Genomic DNA, 14,692 nt, shown 5'->3' on the forward strand with positions numbered 1-14,692 from the left:
AGATATGTGTGATGCACAAGCAGAGGATGTAGGCAAGGTCACATGCCAAAACCCTTTTGGAGCTTCAGATCCATAACGAAACTTCCATTGGCTTATCTTTTTAAATATTCCAGTGTTCCCAGAGCCTCTTCCTACTTCCTTTTGAACACTAGCTTACGGTAGTTTCTGTTGATTTCATGCTGTCACTTCTTAATAAGCACACAGTTTGCTTTGCTTTATGTGCATGTTTGAATCATGTACCGTATTTTTTGCCCTATAGGGTGCACCGGCCCATAGGGCGCACCTAGTTTTTTTTGGGGGGGGGAAATAAAGAAAAAAAATTATTTCCCCCCCAGGCGTGGGGCTGGGGGGGGGGAAGCCCGAGCTTCCCCCAACCCCAGCCCCCAGAACAGGCTGCTTTCCGCAAGCCTAGGGAGCCCGGCAGGAACTCCCGCCAGGCTCCCCAGGCTTGCGGAGAGCTGCCCAAAGCCCGGGGTGCGCTCCGCTGCGTTCCCAGGTTTTGGGCTGCAGGCTGCTGTCCGCAAGCCTTGGGAGCCTGGCGGGAACTCCCACCAGGCTCCCAAGGCTTGCGGATAGCTTCCTGAAGCCTGGAGAGCGAGAGGGGTCGGTGCGCACCGATCCCTCTCGCTCTCCAGGCTTCAGCGAAAGCCTGCATTCGCCCCATAGGACGCACACACATTTCCCCTTCATTTTTGGAGGGGAAAAAGTGCGTCCTATAGGGCAAACAATACGGTATTTCTACACTGCTTTTCACTGGAAGAAAACATCACAAAGTGGCTTCCGAAAAAGCAAATGTAACAAAAAATAGATCATACAATATATAAAGCGATAAAACAGACAAATCACTAGAAAAATGCAACACAGATGTGTTGCGCTTCAGACTGAGCCCTACTTAAGGCTTCCATCAATTACTGGGAGCATTTGAGGAACAGCCAAATGCTGGTTTTCTTCTTCGCTACCCTCAGAGCCTTCAGATGTTCAACTAGTTCATATCTTTGTTGAAGTATTATTCTGTATTCCACCTGTATCTTTTTTTCCTGAGCTGCCTTTTCTCCAGTTTAAGCTGTCCTCATTTCTGTTTCCTTGGTTGCTTTTTCTAAACCAATTGCTAATATTGTGCTCCCTCCATGTCCAGTCCCTGGCAGCACAAATGAGCACCGGCAACTGCTTCCTGTCAACCCATAGTTCAGATTAGGCCCAGAAAGATCGGAGTGGCAGCAGCTTACGACCCCTGCCCATCAGCAGTTTCAAGGGCTCGGGTTTCTGCGTCCTGGGAACTTCCTAACCATGCCAACTCCTGATATCAGGCTTGCCAGAAGGCTGCCCAAATAGTAGCAAGGTGGAAAATATTTACTCTGGGAGAGAAAAACACCACTGGCTTGCTAGTTGCCATCATTTTGGTCTGAACTGCGATAATATCTGGTAGTTTTCAGAACTTTTGACGTTTGTTCTCAATGAAAACACTGTTATTATATAAAAATACATTACAAAACAGGAAAAAATATGTTATTCTAACTGAGGACTTTTACAATGATTATTCCAATGTGCAGCAAAAGGAACCCATCTGTGCAGCGGTTAATCACAATTTGTTTCCAGTTGGAGTCATATCAATATATAGTTGGCATGTCTATTTCAGCTGCAATGAGTGCTTTCCCAGCTCCTCCGCCATAAGCCATGGTCTGTTGATTTCTAGTTTGTTAAAATTACAAATGCAGTAACTAGCATTTTCAATTAGAGCTTTGTGGTCCATTAGCACCTCTCCCCAACAATATCATAAAAAGAAACAGGTTGCAGCTTAATCCACATTGTTATCAAATGGATGTTTCCCCCATAAAATTCACTAACCAGAAGGTATTCTCATCACATATGTATAACTCCCACCCATATATGTTGACTCATTGAATCATTTAGTCTTGTCACTCACTTCTCCCTCCTCCCCGGTCATATTCAAAAATATGAAAGTTTCTCTGGGCCCAGGGGGCCGCTGCACACATCACATTATAAGCAAGGGATACCTGCTAGCAGATTGCTGTGGATACATGCAGATTGCTCTAAACTGAGACATGCAAGGTAGCTCAGCCATATACAGGGCAGCAGTGAGCCAACTGAGTGCATTATTCCTCCAGCCCTTATTGAATTCAAACCGTAACCCCTGTTAAATAATCAGTTGCTGAGGGCTGAGGAAGGCCATTAAGGGCTATAGGTCCTTAAATAACATCTGCACCCATCTCTTCCCATGACAACAGTATGGTGCTCCCTAAACACTTGTGCAACTTCAAAGGCTTCTGGATCCAAGTGTGATTCAATTGCCCCTCTGTAAACAGTTGTGAAGTTAAGCTAATTTCTTTAACTCTGTCCTATGCTATTCAAAGACCCTGGCTCTTCTACATAATAGTTGATGAATAAGAGGAGGAGAACTATCTCTGCTGCAGGCTAACAGATCAGGCTAGTTTGATGCTAGATGGGTGCTAAGAGTTACACTTTTTTCTGAGAGTGCACAATTTGTAGGTGTATGGAAGCAGGGTGACCATAAGAGGCCTTTCAATTAGTCTCTTTTTGAATTGCACATCCTCTCCACCTACTTGTTCGGGTTCTCTATCAGTTCAGAGTAACCTGCTTCCTGTTCAGTGTGCCTGACATGGCCCATTTCCCTCCTGCCCCTGCTTTTCCAACAAAGAAAACAAGAGCATTGTACCATCTGAATGAACTTCAAAGTGGCTGGAAGGGGCACCAAGGGTTCCTGGCACTTGTCATTGTCTCCCAGACTGACCAACATTTCCCTTCAGGTCTAATTACTTCCAAATGCGTCCAGCCGCTTTGAAGAAAACCAGGAGGGGAGGGGGGGGAGGGAAAAGGTAGGGAGAAAAGCTTCAGAGCACACAGGGAGCAGAGAGCAGTTAAAATAGCAAAGGCGCAGATCTTTAATGTCACCCAAAAACTGAGCCACCAAAGAAGATGAGTGTATAAGACAACAGCTGATGAAAACTGAATCCTGCTTTAACTGTACTGTTCCACACACACGCTGCTGCCATCTGTGGTACTGGGAGGGTGGCTGCTACAGAAGACAAAGTGGAAACTAAATCCAGGCCAGGTTAGGACAGTGCCAATTCTAGCCTTATTACCCTTACCTGGAAGAATGTGGTCTGTGTGGTTCTTCAGTAAGTCCATTTCTCTGTGCTAGGAGCTTGGCAGATCTCATCTTTCTGCACTCTACGTTGGAGGTTTCTAATTGTTTCCTTTGGGCCGGTTAGTGTTGACACCCAAGCTGCTTTCTGGTTTTCCCTGTGATCTGCCCTTTGTATCTTTATACTGTAAGATCTGTCACATAATCAAGCAGCCAGCATTCTGCGCTGAAATGTTGTTCAAACAGAACACACACACTGCTGTTAGGACAGATCATACGCATTAGCATATGGGTCTCTGGCTGAAAGGTGTATGTGTGTTCTTGAAAAACAGAATTTTGTTTTATTGCTATATTTTTATTACAAGCCATGGAGGGAAACAGGGAAGGGATGACGCCCTGCGGATTGAAGCCCCAGACTGAAAATGCCAAGCTGTCTTGTTTCTAAGTTTTGACCATAAAGTTACTTACATTTCAAAGGTTGAGGGGGGTTGTTTTTTTTCACTCACAACATTTTCATTAGAAGCTGTTCCTTGAAAAATGTAAAACAATTACCGTATTTTTTGCACCATAACACTCACTTTTTTCCTCCTAAAAAGTAAGGGGAAATGTCTGTGCGTGTTATGGAGGGAATGCCTACGGGTGGCATGCCTACAGATTTTCCTCCTCTAAAAACTACGTGTGTGTTATGGTCGGGTGCGTGTTATAGAGCGAAAAATACGGTAGTTGATGCTGCTATAGTTTCTATACTGCAGCAATGCTTGCTGTTAAGACACATGTACCTCATAATCCCTAATTGTGGGTGGTCATTCAGTTCTTGCTTTTGCTCGTGTCTTCCTTCAAAGCGGAGATGAGAGATCTGTGGCCTTCCAGGTGCTGCTGGACTCTCATCAGCTTCAGCCAGCACGGCCAATGGTCAGGAAAGATTGGACTTCTAGTCCAACAACATACGGAGAGTGGCAGGTTCCCCCACCTCTTGTTCAGAGAGCCCTTCTTTGCTGTACTTGCACACATCCTGCCCTGTGTCAGATTCAAGATCTGCACTGGTTGCTGACTCACTTGCCTCTCCTAAAACAACTGAGCAGGTAAGAGCGCTGGTTTGATCCTACCTACACTGTCACTTAAAAAAAATAAAATCCCTCTGATTGCATGTAGTAGTATCAATTTTCTTCTGCCTTCCTTTCTCCCAGGCAACAGATGCTTTAACACTGATACATGTGCAATTGTAAAGTGTAGAGTGTTTCTTCTAGGAGCAATAATCACTCAGGTGTGCATTAGGCAGACTGATGCACAGGGACTCCGGCTCAGGGCCCATGTTCAAAGGCTGAATTGTGACCAAAGTAGGACTATGAATAGATTCAACTGCAGCAGCAATAAAAAGGACCCATCAGATCATAGCTGTCAACGTTTCCCTTTTTTAAAAAGGGAAATTCCCTTATTCCGAATAGGATTCCTCACAAGAAAAGGGAAAAGTTGACAGCTATGCATCAGATAATCTCTAGAGTCTCAAAATTAAAATCTTGATCATGTTGAAATGAAGAAGATGCAGCTTGACTAGCACTTCCAGCTACATTGTATGGTTGAATCACACCTCTCTGCTGCCAGAGTTTATATTCCAAATAAATTTGTTTGGTACTGCACGCAAACTCACTGTGCCCTGTTTAAGACCAAGACTTTTAATAGTACATCTCTATCCCACAGAGTTCAATGAGACTTTACACCCAAGTAAGTGTGTACACAGGATTGTAGCATAAATCAGGTGAAAAAGAGAGCCAGTTCCCTCTGTCCCATTCATAGAGTGGGTGGTGGGGAAGGATAGCATATTACCATAAACCCCCCTCCCAATTTTTAGCACCAGGTTTGGGCCATAATTTGGATTTTCCCTTTAGAAATTTAAACAGAGACATCCTGTTAAGTCAGTGTGCAAGTGTATGCAGAACAGAGACCTACATGTGTTTTAGTTTAGCTTTGCTGTGGGTACATGTGTGTTTAAACCCATATTAAATGTTCTGTAGTACATTCACACCCCTTGCTTAATGGGGGATTAAGCTTTGTGTTTAGTCAAAGCTGCTCAACTCTGGTGATCGGCCTGTTTTATACAATTCAGAACTATATAGGAAGCAGCTGCCTGGGCCATTTGCTCGTCCAAGGCCTAGACTACATTAAACCAAATGGAAATGGAGAAGATATTTGCAAATTACGGGAAAAGTTAGCCTTTAAGGCTGTTAACACTTTTGACCAGATCATTTTGAGCTCAGTGAGACTTGCTTCTGAGTAGACTAAAAGCAAGGTTTTAGGCCGGTACTTCAAGACACTTCGCTTAACAGATGGCTGTAAAAATTCTGATTGATCAGATACCTTTAACTTCTAACCTAAGCCCTACAAGTATCCTTAATGTACATGTCAAGAGCAGTGTGGTACACTGGTTAGACTAGTGTGGGTCTGAGAACACACTGGTTCAAATCTGCATTCAACCAGGGTGACTTTGGGCCAGTCGCTATCTCTCAGCCTATCCTACTTTACAGGGTTGTGGTGAGGATACAAATGGAGAAGAACTATGCACATTAGTTCTTGGGGGACACACACAAAACTAAATACTGTCTTTAGTACTGCTCTTAAGCCCACATCCTCTGAAGTAAAGCCCCACCAACCTTAGATTCCCAATAAACGAGCACAAAGGAGTGCATGCATTATCAGTAGTTTGTAGCATACGTTTTATGATGCAACAGAGCGCAACATTGTTTTCATGCTTTGTCACAATTGAGCAAAATAGCTATAAACATTGCACTACCATATTTGTCTAATGCAGACATAGCAAAGAGCTACAAATTCAATTTCTGGTTTAAGGAACCAGGTGGGAAAGAATAATGCCTAAGAGAACAACTCCCAGCTAGAGTAGACTACATGGACAAATACTTTGACCTGCTACAAGGAGCATCCTAGGGTTTAGTGTTAATACGCACTGATAAATCCACTTCTGTTTTTAAAATCTGATGAAGATGAGAATACTGGAAACGCTAAACCATGGTTAAAAGGCTGCTAAAGCAGGGTAACATGTAGCACTCCTAGAATTTGCTGGATTCCTAACAGCTCCTGCCAGAATCGCCACCAGTGGTGAGGGATCATGGGAGTTGTAGACCAGCAAGAGCTTACTCACCCCTCTGCTAAACCATGGTTGAGGCTGACAAAGGCAGAACAGGAGAAAGGGAAGTTGCTTTTGTACCGCTGGTTCCTAATTTATAGGCCATGGGTTTGTAGGAAGACAGCATTATGACAGTTCTGGGAAACGGCAGCATTCCACCTAACCCTCATCCTGTGTTTTTCAGCGTAAACATTACTGGGTATTTCAGAGCCAGCATTCAAAGCCAGCAGTCCTTCATCCCTGTCATTACCAATACGTAGCAACTGGTACCTTAGAAAAGTCATGCGCGTGCTATACCTATCAGGCAGCATGGCTGCTAACCACTAGCTGACAGTATCATTGCTGCCTTGGTCTTGTTCTGCCTCTTGGCGCACTCCTCTCTATATCCATTCGGAAGTAAGCCCCGTTGAGTTCAATGGGGTGTAGGCCCAGATCTGTAGGTATAGGATTGCAGCCTATCAGTACCTTGAGTGGCAATTGCTTCTCTCTCCGTAGGCCTAGCCTTTATTTTGCAATAGAAAAAAAGCTTCATTAGGCTATGCCCTGCCCCCATGTATACGGTTTACTATTTCACAGCTCTCTTCTCTCCCCCCCGTCCTGCCCCGCTGACACAGAGGGGCTGGGCTGTGCGTGATGTGGGATCCTCACACATGCTGTTTGTTATTCTGCCCCTTTTTGAAAGTTTTTCTTTCGTCCTACAAAGAGGGTGGGGGGGAGGCCAAACGACTCTTTGAAGCTACTTGACTTTCTATGATTAATTGCAACAAGGAGCCCCGCGCGAGGGAGGGAGACTATTTTTGATTTATTGAAGTTTCTTTGTGAGAACAAATTTATAGCAGAGGGAAGCAGCTTCTGAGAGGAATATCAAATGGTTAAAAGGTTCCAAGCCCTCTTTGATGTCATGGCCCCAGTGGAATGCTGGAAAGGATTGAGGGACAAGCACTGTTTATTTATAAAATAAAGATCAGGTACCTGATGCTGGCACAGACCTGGGGCTCGGCTCCTGTTTAAGAACTCAGACAGCAGACAGGCCCGGAGCTGGCCTTTAAATGCCTGCTGAGGTGATGAGAGCCCACGGTGTGGGGAATGCTTCCAGGCATACTCACTCTTTCCACACACCCTTACAGGAAGGCACCTGCTTCTCCCATTGGAAAAGAAAGTGTAGACTCTGCCTGGCTGTGAATCGGAAACAGCAGCAGGCTAGGACGCAGCCTCAGATGGTGAGTGTCACTGACTCCAGGCATCCCATCACAAAGAGGGAGGGGTGGGGGGAGAGAGAGAAAAGATTCCAGCCCTTAGCAGCCAGCCTTTGACCATCATGGAGTGCCCAGAAAGAGAGATAGCAAACAACCGCAACTGCGCTGGCAAGGAAGGAGAGAGGTGATGAGAATATCGTCCGAGCAAGCAGAATCACGGCGGGGCAGATTCCATTTCAAAGCCTGTCTTCCACTTTGCTCCAGAGGTCAGGCCACGATCTTCCCCCTAGCAGGAATGTGGGCTTTGCCCCATCAGGTTTCTAGAAGTCCAAAAGCTGTAAACATTAAGTGTTTTTAAGTTACTGTGAGCAAAGACTTCTCCCCAAACTGTTTGGCTGATTTGCCTGAGTTCCAGTTGCCCAGTGAGGATATTACTAACCAGCCAAACATCCCCCCAAAGGAAGGGGATTAAGATGCCTTTGCCCACATCCTTATCCTGTTAATTTAGGAATCCAAGCTGTGCGTTACATACCAGCTGCGGCAGCACTTTTTCCACGTGCTCCACATCCACCCTGGTCAGGTCCTCCGTTTGAGCCTGCCGTGCGGCTCGTGCGGCTGCCTCTGCAAGAAACACACAAGGCAGGCAAGGTGCAACAAGTAGGGACTGGGAAGGGTAACAGAAATGGCCTTTAGGGAGGAATGACATCTGTCAAGTAACAAAAAAGTTACTTTGAGAGGCTTTGCTTGGGAACAAATAAGTCTGCAATTCACAGTATTAATACTGGACTTTCAGCTCAGGAAGTGTTAACTTCTCACCACTCAGCACTTTTTCCTTGCCCAAAATTGTTCTCAACGTTCAGGCAAATTATCCCCAAGCAAAGCATGTGCTACCTTCTGAATGTGCACATGTCCACCTAGCTCCACCTAGCTGCTGAGGCTCCAAACAGTCCTGGTTGGGGAGCCTATGGCCCTCCAGATGCCGCTCAACTCTAATTCCCATCAGCCCCAGTTAGCATAGCCGGTGGCTGCAGATGATGGGATATGTAGTCTTGCAACATCTAGAGGGTCCCAAGTTCCCCACCCCTGCAGCAGTTCATGAACTCATTCTGCTGAGAAAGTCCTAAGCTTTATATATCTGATGGAAGCATCATTAAAAATAAGCTTTCAGCATTTAAGCTATTCTGTATCAAGCCTGGAAAATCAAGCTCTATTGCCTGGCTAAAGTGTAAGGTTTCAGGAAGAATCTACTAGTTTCTCATAGAAAGATCAAGGGTTTTCTTTCTTCAGGACTTGGTTTTTGTGCTGAACCAAGATTTAGCTTGTCCTGCTTTCTTCCTTCTAGTATCTCCTGTCGACTAGTACTGAACGAGCAGTGAGGCTACACCTTAAAAGAATAAAGAGTTTTTATAGTCTTCTGATTTTTGCACTAATTTTCGTCCTTCCATGTCATTCATCTGTGACTGCCATTCTATGGAAAAAAGGCACAGTCCTTTACAACTTACCTCGAACGAACACTTTGAGCATTTCTGCCATGAGCGACAGAGCATCACCACTGACTGGAAAGAGGGGGAAAAGTAACCATGAGAAATGCCCAGCCCAGTTATCTGCCCACAACCCAGGAATCATGGTTACCTCTGATATTCCAGGGCATGATCTCTCTGCAGAAAAGTTTGGCAAGATTGTGAGCAGGAATTGGCCTCCTTATTGAGACAGAAGGAAAAGCAATTACCTCGTGTTTTGTCATCTTTGAAGTGGAGCTGGAGCAGTTTGTTCACGGTCTCCTGCATGGAAAGGAAATCAGTCAAGGGGTGTTAATGGAGAAAAAGTGAATCTCCCTGTCTTTCCATTTCAAAGAGATATAAAATAGGTAAAGCAATATCTTTTATGAGATCAACTTCTGCCGGTGTAGGAGTACATCAAAAGAAGCTCAGCCAATAAAGTATATTACCTTACCTGTTTTGCATCTCATTCTCTGGGACCAAGAGAGCAACAACTATTGATGCCAATCTTCCATCCCTGGGCAGGGACCACATAACTGGCTCCATCACCCACCATTTCTCTGTTGCTGAGGCCCAAACTTTTTTATTAATCGGCGATAATTCTCCTCCCCACCAAGTGCCTTAGTTGTGCTATCTTATTTATTATAGGGGTTTTTAATTCTGCCTTTCTGCTCTGAATACAAGGGTGCCCAAGTTGGCTCTCATCAGGGTAAAAGCAATACATAATCAGAACACAATCTCAAAAAGCAGCAGCAGCAGCCAAGAAAACCATACTGGAGATGAAAAAAGGAAAAGAGACACTAAAGTTGGGCCAAAAGCTAGCAAGAAGGTCCTAAACCTGAGGCAGAAGACCAAAAAGCAAGGGGGCTACGTGGCTCTTCCTAGACAGACAGTTCTACAACCTGAGTGCTCCAAACAGAACCGCCCTCTTTTCCTGTTCCCATCCATTGTACCTCAACTGATGGTAGGACATGCAGAAGGAGCCTCTTCAACCCAGCTCAGTGGCTGGATAGAATTGCATGAGATTAGAATCATGTTAAACAATTTTTCGTTGACTAGTCAGTAACATCCAAATTCACACATGAATTTCTCAGAATAGGTTGCTCACTTGCACCTTCAAAAAGTGAGCTGCCAGATGGAAAGGCCCTTTTTAGCATTTGCTCTCCTGTTCTGTTAGAACCAGAATAAACTAAAGAAATAAGGTGTATGCCCTTAGCTTACAACCATCCCAATAAAAAAAGATGCCCTTCCATTAATTAACTAGGGTTGCATCCAGTAAAATCATTGAGCTTAAGGCAAGGACTTCTGCATACACAAAGGGTCTTGTTCTCCACATATACAGCGGTACCTTGGGTTAAGAACTTAATTCGTTCTGGAGGTCTGTTCTTAACCTGAAACTGTTCTTAACCTGCGGTACCACTTTCGCTAATGGAGCCTCCTGTTGCTGCTGCGCCAACACGCGATTTCTGTTCTCATCCTGAAGCAAAGTTCTTAACCCGAGGTACTATTTCTGGGTTAGCAGAGTCTGTAACCTGAAGCGTCTGTAACCTGAGGTGCCACTGTAATCCCTCTCCCAACCACCACTGCACCAATCTGCTCTGGAGGTTTGGGGGAGCCCCAGGAAAGATTTATTTTATTTATTTCATATTTCTTCCATCTTTTCCTCTAAGGTAACTTTCAGTTCTTGGTAGAGATGTTACCACATCAAATCCTGTGAAGTGGGATTTACTAATTTTAGCCCTGGCTTTCTGGACTGGTATATAAAGTAGCACTGCACACTAAGAGAAGAAAGATGTATAAAAATGAGAGTCATGAAAAACTATGCATTACAGTGACTTACAGTTTTAGGAATTAAGAATTGCTCAAGAAAGGGACTGGTATGAACGTAAGTACTAACAGAAGCTGCAGTGACTGTCCCCTGAATCACTTCAGATGAGCCAGAAAACTGCATCTTTGTAAAAGCAAATTTAGCAGCTAGGCCACAAGTGAAGAATGTTTGTGGTGTACTGAAGATATAAATATATTTCAAGAAAAATGCAGTTGTGTTGTATTAACAAAAACAGTATAAGGAAGACACCAGTGGCAACAACATTATACTGGTTCAGTACTTATTAGGCTTTTCTTTGAAAATTCTGTTCAGGATACCAACAAACACTGAACAACAAAATATGACTAAGTGCTTGGAGTACATAGTATGAGAAAGGATGAAGGAACTCTTGGGAAAGAGACTTGAAGAGATATATTAACAATGGCTAAATATCTTAACAAGTTGTCAGACAAAAGGGTGATCTACCAGAGCAGTTAAAGAATAGAGCACCAGCAAAATAGATTGACTGCTATTAATTTATCTCCAAGCATTTTAATCTTGCTTTTCTGTTTTAAAAAGACACCGAAATCACATCTATATAATACAGTGTAAAAGCTATCAGCAAAAGCTTCCTAATTTTAGGAACAGCTGATTAATGGATCAAGTTATTTGTTCTATGGAATTTGTGGTAGTTTAAGTAACTTATGAAATAAGTTTTTGGTTCTGGAGGCGAGTTCAAAATATCTTTTTCAACTCATGATTAAATCAGTATTACCCAACCTGATTCTCTCTAGCTGTTGCTGACTACAATTCCCATAATCCCTATTGGGTGTTTCCACCAGGGCTGATATGAGTTGGGATCCAAAACATCAGGAGGACAACAGGTTTGGGAAGGGTTAATTAAAATGTCAAACTCTTTCTTCATCCAAATGGAAAATACTAGCTTGATTAATGTATTGTAAGAAATCCCTATCCAACACCCCTATGAGGGACTGGCTGTTAAGATAAAATAATAATGACAAATAAGATCTAGGCAGGACTGTGCAGAAATGGCTGTAATCAGGATGCTGGTTGCCAAAGCTGGATTTAAAAAAGTCCCCCCCCCCCCCAGATTCTGTTACAAAGGATTTCTAATGATAATTTCATTTTATAAGCGGTTAATCAGCCGTCTGAGCCTTAACTCCATACCAGAGTCAGGAACATGGCGGCATGCCTTAAAGCAAGTCAGACCATTGCTTTGTCTAGCTCAATATTGTCTGTGCCAGGTATGAAGAACCTTTGACACTCCAGATGCTGCCGTACTACAATTCCCATCAGCTCCAAGAAACGACCAATGGCCAGGGATCATGGGAGTTGTAGTTCAGCAGCGTGTGGAGGCCAAAGCTTCCCCACATCTGGTTGACACTGATGGGAAGTGGCTCTCCAGGATTTCAGACAAAGGTCTTTTCCGTCCCTAGCTGGAAATGCTGGGAACTGAACTAGAGATGCTTTGCCACTGACTACAATCTTTCCTCTAAATCTTTTGAAATCAAAGGGTTTGAGCGTGCCTAACTCAGCATAACATCTAGATTAGTATATAAAGAATCCTTTGCACAAGAAGGAACAGCTTGCGGATTTTATCATGTGGGCTTGCTAGAAAATAAAATACAAAATTAACTAGGCTGTAGCGCTACCTGCTGCATATATCTGGAAGTGCTCTGGAGAGTTTCACCAGTTTAGCATATTCCATTAAGAGGGTCAGTAGGAAAGTCTGCCAATATCATGATGCCATTCTACAAAGCTATGGCACATGGAATGCTAGCTATAATTCTGGTTGCCTTGTGTGATCAAAGGACTGAATCAACTACCTTATGAAGAAAAGTTGCATTTGGGGCTTCTTAGTTTTGAAAGAGTGAGTATTTGGGGGGATGGCATGACAAAGGGGCATACAATGATGCAATGTGGAGAAAATGAACAGAGAGAAGCTTTTCTCCCTCCTTCCTCTTGAGCCAATCCAATGAAACTGAATGTTGGAAGATTCAGGACAGGCAAAAGGGAGTTCTTCACACAGCACATATGGAATTTGCTCCCACGATGTCTACCAATGTCGATGGATTTAGAAGGAGATTAGTCAAATTCACGGGGGATATCATGACTACCAGCCATGACTAAATTCACTATCAAAGGCTGTAGGTGTTTGAACAGCATTTACTGGGAATCAAAAGTTGGGAGAGTGCTGTTGCACTCAAGTCTTGCTTGCGGGCTTCCCATCAGCATTTGGTTGGCCACTTGGAACAGGGTTCTAGATTATATGTGCCTTTGGTCTGATCTAACAGGACTCTTCTTATGCTCTTACCATGAAAGTGTGAAAGTGCATTTAAAACATTTTTACCATATTCTTTGGCCAAAAAGTCCCCCAGGGCAGCTTACAAGGATCAGTCTTATTACAGGATGAATGGAGAGACATCTGCTCTGATCTCCCAAAAGTTATGGTTCGGTTGTAGCACACCTGCTTTGCAATCAGAAGGTCCCAAGTTCAGAAGCCAGCCTGGAAGCATTTTAACTCTTCCTATTCCTTTCCTTTCCCCTCTTCTGAAATTTAAGTTTGCCTATATTTGACTTCATGGGCAGGATTCCACATTCTTGTATGTTTAATTTGATAGGGCCGTGGTCTCTTTTCCCAATCAGTTCAACATCATTTACATCTTGCAACAGGTCCTGGGCTACCACTCAGGTTTCTAGCTATAATCCTAACTACTACTGTGGTCTGGAGGGGCTGAACAAAGTGGCAGGACCAACACTGCACCCACAGCTCTGTCACCATCACCAGGCGGGATGCTGGAGCAAGGAAGTCTTGCGAGGTACCACTGTATTTTGTTTTTTTCTCCAACAGTTTCATGGCGCAGTCATTTACATACATTTTGCTTTGTCACTGCCTGAATGTGAGTTCACCTAAGCAACTTGAAGGCAGCTGAAGTTACCCATTATTACAACATCCATTATTACAATTATTTTCACACTCCCAGCCCTCAGATTTCTATAGCAAATGAAGGCCATTACAAAATGACCTGCAGACAGACATAATATTATGGTGGGTAGGCAGCCCTGGCTAACTTACAAATCCGGACGCCAGGGGCAAAAAAATCCCTCAAGCAAGGAGGGGGGGCCCAATGGATAGGGCTTAAACACTACCAATTCATGTCTCTCCCCAACACCACTTTATAGTGGAACCTCCTTGGTCCTTCCCCAACCCCATTCCACATCCAACGCCTACCCTTTAAGGAAACCACCCCAGCTTCTGAGCACCCATCATCATCTGATTCTCCACAAGAAGATTAAGCCCAACTCTTGCAGTCCTGAATTGGCCCAGCTGCTCTATCTATCCACTATTCTTTATGGCCCCCAAAACTACATAAGACCCTTCCTCTAAACCTGTGTTTCCCAAACTTGGGTCTCCTGCTGCTGTTGGTTTTTTTGATTACAACTCCCATCATCCCTAGCTAGCAAGTCAGGGATGGTGGGAATTGTAGTCCAAAAGCAGATGGAGACCCAAGTTTGGGAAACGCTGGGAGTCTAAACCAAGAGCCCTCCCAAGACACAGGTCTTCCCTGAGGGAACCTCTTTAGGCTTCACAGCAGGATTTGCAGAACTTGACAAACCACTGAAACAACTTACACAGAAACCTTCCCAAGTTCCTGCCATAACATTTTAGCGCGTGTCTGTAAACTCTGAACTCTCAGGGCTCCCGTTCACACACACCCTTTAACCGCCACCCATCACTTTCCAAGGTGAATTCCCTCCTGGCCCCCTGCTCCCCCGCCCCCGTCCTGACCTTTTTGAAGCCTTTCGCGCCTTCTTCCCTCTTCTCCATTTCAAAGAGGACCCGCCCTCTTGACTCTCCTCCGCAATCACTGGCCAGAGGAGGTGCCGGAAGTCCCGAGGGCTCAA

The 14,692-nt window shown here is 44.3% G+C and overlaps 1 protein-coding gene across 2 annotated transcripts; it reads right to left on the bottom strand.

The window, feature by feature from the left end:
• Window positions 1-5,818: 5,818 nt before the first annotated feature.
• CENPX (centromere protein X) lies at window positions 5,819-14,691 on the bottom strand. 2 transcript variants are annotated; one of them, XM_053375734.1, is made up of 5 exons: window positions 14,577-14,691; window positions 9,189-9,240; window positions 8,962-9,015; window positions 7,992-8,080; window positions 5,819-7,794 (listed from the first exon to the last, which is right to left on the bottom strand). In XM_053375734.1, exons 1-5 carry the CDS (start codon window positions 14,613-14,615, stop codon window positions 7,780-7,782), a joined length of 249 nt encoding a protein of 82 aa, XP_053231709.1. In that variant the 5' UTR covers window positions 14,616-14,691; the 3' UTR covers window positions 5,819-7,779. The 2 variants fall into 2 exon arrangements, with proteins under 2 accessions (XP_053231709.1, XP_053231710.1); XM_053375735.1 differs by lacking the exon at window positions 14,577-14,691 and adding an exon at window positions 14,420-14,511.
• Between the last annotated feature and the right edge of the window lies 1 nt (window position 14,692).

This window comes from Podarcis raffonei, chromosome 2 (assembly GCF_027172205.1).
Source record: "Podarcis raffonei isolate rPodRaf1 chromosome 2, rPodRaf1.pri, whole genome shotgun sequence".
Lineage (NCBI taxonomy): Eukaryota > Metazoa > Chordata > Lepidosauria > Squamata > Lacertidae > Podarcis > Podarcis raffonei.